The sequence below is a fragment of the Xenopus laevis genome, chromosome 7S, assembly GCF_017654675.1.
Source record: "Xenopus laevis strain J_2021 chromosome 7S, Xenopus_laevis_v10.1, whole genome shotgun sequence".
Classification (NCBI taxonomy): Eukaryota; Metazoa; Chordata; class Amphibia; order Anura; family Pipidae; genus Xenopus; species Xenopus laevis.
Genome location: NC_054384.1, coordinates 60324876 through 60330875, shown reverse-complemented (window position 1 = coordinate 60330875; position 6000 = coordinate 60324876). Strand labels below are relative to the sequence as shown.

Sequence of the window (6000 nt, the reverse complement as noted above, 5' to 3'; positions counted from 1 at the left end):
TGATTCCAGATTTCTGAGGGTATTACAAAAATCTCAGCTCTACATTTCGTAGGCCTAAAAGCGACATAGTGTATTCATTTAAACATTTTAATGATATCCTTAAAAAATATCTAAAATTCTGTTACCACTGAACTAGAATGCTATTGCCAGCTTAAAATGTGCCAGCTTTAAGTACAACAGCTATGTCTACAGTATTGTACAAAACGTGTTTTCACATATGGTTAGAACTAGTAGATGGCCATAAACAACACATTTGTACTGTATTTAAATGTGAAGTTAAAAAAAAATTTCAGGATGACTACATTTATAAAATGTGATGGGGGGGATCACCTATACTATCCTAAGAGTTATGAGCCTCCCACACTTGGTAACTTGGCAAGTGAGAGTTTCCCCACACCCACTTATAGGTCTTTGCCAGAAGCTTTAAATAGAGAGAGAATCTAGCCAAAAATACAACAGGAAGTTCATACAAACTGCATATGGCTATTTTGGGGACTTGTACATTTAGGTTAGGTCCCTTTTTGTGTCACATTACTATGATAAGTGAGAATATTCCACAGTACTTGGTAATTTGCTGATATATACCACATCAGTGAAAAATGTTAAGATCCACCTGCATTCAGTTCTGCTAGGAGTATATAACACTTTTTTTTTTTTTTTTTTTTTTTTAATCACACATCTCAGGGTTTTATATGTGAAAACCCTCAGTTGCTGTAGCACATACCTTCTCTGTGAGAGGTACTTTTGAACATTTATGAACAAGTAAACCACATCTATTGCAGTATGCTGAGCTTTCTTTTAGATACTTGTGTTCCTATTTGCTTTTAACTCCTCCTTCAACGGCTTTTTGAAATAGTTTTTGGAAACTCTCCATAACTAACGCTCTGCCAAGCCATCCAGCAGCCACAGAAAGGTGCAATGATGCCTTCAGTCAACTAAAATCATATTCAAAGTTTGCTGTGTTGTGTCATTGATGTATGATTGTATAATTGAGTATATTTTATCTTATTCCATTCTATCAAAACAATGAGCATGAAGGACCATATTTATATTATGCTTTTGGTACTAATGCTATGCCATATTTTATTCTATTCTGTTTCATGCATATGTTAGAAAATATGTACTGATAATTTATATTTTTTCTGTTTTGCCTTTCTGCCTGTTAATCTTCATTTCAGAAGACTCAAAACAATACCAGACTAGTGAAATAACCCCAGCATACCCAGAATCAAGATACACTTCAGACTACTTTATCAGTAAGTATAGTGTTAAACTGGATTAAACTGTTTTCCAGAGAGCGCAAATGTTTCCAAACATCATATTTTTACAGGGTATAATAGAACATGTAAGACCCCAATCACTAAATGTATTTACTAGAGGGGAAGACCCCTTCCTTTTTTAGTAGACCTACAACTGCCTTGTTAAACTGTATCGTCCTTATAATTGGTCCTCTATTTGTCTTCATAGCCACTTATATTCCGAAGCAGTGCCACCCATATTACTTACTTTGCCTCAGCATCGAAGCACAAAGAGGCCTGTCTAGTTAGAGTTTCTGAATGTGGCTCAAAAAATCACAAGAAATTATAGATTTTTGTGCTAAACAGGGCATACAGGAAGACTGAATCAACACAATGTTTGATCCTTACCCTGTTTAGCCGAATATATAACAAAAACCACACAATTTCCATGATTAAAACAATAGGAAAAAGTATGTTTAGTACAATTCTTATTTATTCAACTCATAATAAAACCAGGAGGTGTGCTGTCACTTTAAATACAGCAAATGACCAAATTCGCAATATTATACAGGAAAAAACTCTTTCTCTTAAATCTGAAAGTACTAGAATGTATTTGTCTGTGTCTATGATTACATAGTTAATTCATAGTTTATGACTTTAACGGGACTATCATGAATGTGATACAGCAGTTGTCTCTAAATAAAGCCAGTAATGGAACACAGGACAATAGAAGTATTCATATGATGATTGGACTCTGAGGAAACCCCCGGGTTATAAAGGGTGTTTGAGTGGGAGTGTCAACAGTTGCAAATATTGTAGCTGTAAACTCCAGTTAATTGGTGTACATTCTAAATTCATTTGTTGAGAAAATGAATTTAGTGCTGTAAATATGTCCCTTGGTTTAATGGTTGTTTTCTGTCTGCTTTAGTATTTGGAGAAGTTTTCTTAGTTAACCTGCCTTCTTTCTAAGCATTATGTTACAAGATTTTTTACAACACAAAGAAAGGAAAGGGCATGTTCAAGTAGAAAATAAAATTATCTCTAGCAATAAAATATAAATGTATTTTATATACTTTAAAGGATAGGCATGGCATTGGACCAATTACGTAATTCATCGTTTTCACTATAGAAATTTCTATGCATGATCAGACTGTAAAATGGGTGTGGTAGACTTTTGTTTTCAGCACAAAAAGGGCACAACCAGTATGTTAGTATTTCGTTCATTATTAAAAAAAAAGTGTTGATAACTTCACCGAAATGCAGGCTGTGGTATAAAGAAAAATAGCTTTGCCACAAATATATTTGCAGCTATTACACACTGTGAAATGAGTACTAAACTGAGGTTTGAGGTAAGGGATACATTTATTTTTTGTAGTATGTGTACCATTCACCCCTTTTCTTCTGTTTGTTGTTTAGGATGTGTAGTAAGAAGTGTTGGTTCTGTAATGCATAGCTCATTGGAATGATTTATTCACAGCAAACACTGGGTAGACTTCAGTTTGTGAAGGCTCCCGTTTTTCTATACAAGGAAGGGTTTGTGAACAACGAACAGGAATATACTCTGTTTTTAGTGGATTAACTGCTGAAAATAAAGGTGTCCATCACCCCTCTAAATTCAATTGGGGTACAGCTGAGTGACCTTTTCTATGGCAGTTAGTCTCTTTGCCATTCTCTGTCACTCCACTAAATGGTTATCTGATATGTACATTATTATTATTTCTGCTGGGTTTCCTTTACTCTGAGACAGATCAGAATTCTTCTTTCACTCTTTATTGGTAACATTACCTATTTAGATCCAGTAATAAAACATATGCCCTAAATACATTTATAGATGTTAACTTATACATACTTATACATGCACAGTCTGCACTCTCTATCATTTCTAGAAGGCATGATGCATCATTTTTTGGGTTCCATTAAACACAATATTTTGGTGGGAGTGTGAGACAAAACATTATACCCCATTAACCCCCCTCCCCATTTCTTTAATAACTGCTTGTTTTATCATGGACATGTAAATATAAGATTTGAATGTTGTAAAAATGCCATTATCAGTGTAAAAGACCTTTTAGATTCAGTGCAAAACACAAAATCCTCTGGAATTGTCAGGCTTGTATTCATTCCCTTTGAAACAAAGCAGACCTAATATACACACTGCCCCCCCCCCCCCCAGCTTACTTCTGTAAACAAATAATTGTTAAAACCAGAGCATGCACATTATTTCCTAAGTTATTTGTAGATTGGAGGCTAGTGGTATGTTTTTGACAGTATGATTGGAATCATTTATACATGTGTTTTTCTATGACAGGTTATGGAATTGAACATGCACAGTGTGTTCCACCCTCTGAATTCTCTGAACCTAGCTTCATCACAGAGTCATATCAGACCTTGCATCCCATCAGCTCAGAAGAACTCTTGTCTTTGAAATATGAGAATGACTACCCTCTAGGACTGCTGCGTGACCCCCTGCAGCCTGAATCTCTTCAGGGCGACTACTTCACCATCAAACAGGAGGTAGTGACTCCAGACAACATGTGCCTGGGACGCATCAGTCGTGGTAAGAATACAGTTTCTATGAAACCTTACGACTCTTCATCAGCCATAGTCAAACGTACACAAACGTAGTCTAACTTTAGCCTTTCAATATTTGGAGTAACAGCTTAACATCTGTTGGGTTGTAGGACATGGACATAAATGGACATAGCAAATAGTTTTACAGCCATTTCTAATCCATCGCTTTCTGATGTTTGCTGCTCGACAACTCCCATTAGTCCTAACAATTCCTAAGGACATGGCAGAGGTCAGTCAGCACAATACAGAATTCAGAAATGTCAGTGTCTGTGAGCCATGAGGCAAGGTTTTTTTGAGGTGTGTGCATGCACCAATTTTGAGGCCAGCGCCCACAATTTTTTTTTATTTGAAAACACACAATTTTGTATCAGTTCAGACCTGAGCATATAGTTTTCAAAAACTGTGAACAAATTTTTTTTTCAAATTTTTTTTTTCCACACATAGCCAAGAAGGAATTAGAGGGAATATTACCATAAAGTATGAAAATTAAAATGTTAATTTCTAATACTTGGTTGAAACCCCTTTGCTGCCAATGACAGCCTGAAGTCCTGAACTCATGGGCATCACCAGATTCTGGGTTTCCTCTATTTTGATACTCTGCCAGGCCTTTACTGCAGTGGCTTTCAGTTGCTGTTTGTTTGTGGGCCTTTCTGTTTGAAGTTTAGTCTTCAATAAGTGAAATGCATGCTCAATTGGGTTCAGATAAGGTAACTGACTTAGCCATTCAAGAATATTCCACTTCTTTGCTTTAATAAACTCATGGGTTGCTGTATGTTTTGGGTCATTGTCCATCTGTATTATGAAACGCCACCCAATCAATTTGACTGCATTTAGCTGGATATGAGTAGAACATATGTCTCTGAGCACCTCAGAATTCATTCAGCTGCTTCTGTCCTGTGTCACATCATAAAAAAACACTAGTGTCCAAGTGCCACTGGCAGCCATGCACGCCCAAGCCATCACACTGCCTCCGCCATGTTTTATAGAGATGTGGTATGCTTTGGTTCATGAGCTGTTCCACGCCTTCTCCCTACTTTTATCTTGCCATCATTCTGGAGAAGTTGATCTTTGTTTCATCTGTCCAAAGAATGTTTTTCCAGAATTCTGCTGACTTTTTTCTAGATATTTTTTAGCAAAGTCCAATCTAGCCTTTCTATTCTTGATGCTTATGAGTGGCTTGCAGTGCACCCTCTGTATTTACTTTCATGCAGTCTTCTCTTTATGGTAGCTTGGATATCGATACACCTACCTCCTGGAGAGTGTTGTTCACTTGTTTGCTGTTGTAAAGGGGTTTCTCTTCATGGAAATGATTCTGCGATAATCCACCACTGTTGTCTTCCATGGACATCCAGGTCTTTTTGCGGTGCTGAGTTCGCCAGTGCTTTCTTTCTTTCTTTCTCCAGATGGACCAAACTGTAGATTTTGCTACTCCTAATATTGTAGCAATTTCTCGGATGGGTTTTTTCTGTTTTTGCAGCTTAAGGATGGCTTGTTTTAATTGCATGGAGAACTCCTTTGACCGCATGTTGTCTGTTCACAGCAAAATCTTCCACATACAAGCACCCCCCCCCCAAATAAGCTCGAGGTCTTTTATTTGCTTCATTGATAATGACATAACAAATAAATTGCCCACACCTGCCCATGAAATAGCCTTTGAGTCAATTGTCCAATTGCTTTTGAGCCCCTGACGTTTTTGTGCAATCTTTTTGTTCAAGCCACTGAATTAAAACTGAAAGTTTGCAGTTCTACTGCATCTGAGTTGTTTCATTTAAAATTCATTGTGGTAACGTACAGAACCAAAATTAGAAAAAAGTTGTTTCGGTCTGAATATTTATAGACCTAACTGTATCTGCAAATGTAAACCTTTCCTCTTTTGGACAGGTTAACAGCAAAAAAGGACATGGTGTAAGAACAACTAGCAGCCAAACATACAAAAACCTTTTTAGCAAATAATACAAATGAATAACCTATATTTTCTAGTCCCATAACCTTCAATGGTACTTGTGTTGTAGACTGGTCATATTAATCAGCTGTCTAACTTGTGACTAAATGGGTATGCCTGTGTATAAGAGCCCAAAAAAGCCAACATATTAGTAAATCCATCATCATTCCAAGATCATTCAAGTGATGAACTGGAATATTTGCCTAATTTCAGTAATGATGGTGGTGGTGTAATGACCAGATTAATGCC

General features: G+C 36.7%; 1 protein-coding gene across 3 annotated transcripts in view; it reads left to right on the top strand.

Moving 5' to 3' along the window:
- Positions 1–6000, top strand: part of ets1.S (v-ets avian erythroblastosis virus E26 oncogene homolog 1 S homeolog) — a 41320-nt gene that overhangs the window by 22573 nt on the left and 12747 nt on the right. For 2 of the 3 annotated variants that reach the window (XM_018226840.2, XM_018226839.2), the window contains exons 4-5: positions 1179–1256; positions 3547–3795. In XM_018226840.2, the coding sequence (XP_018082329.1) occupies positions 1179–1256; positions 3547–3795 (327 nt within the window). 3 annotated transcript variants of the gene reach the window in all.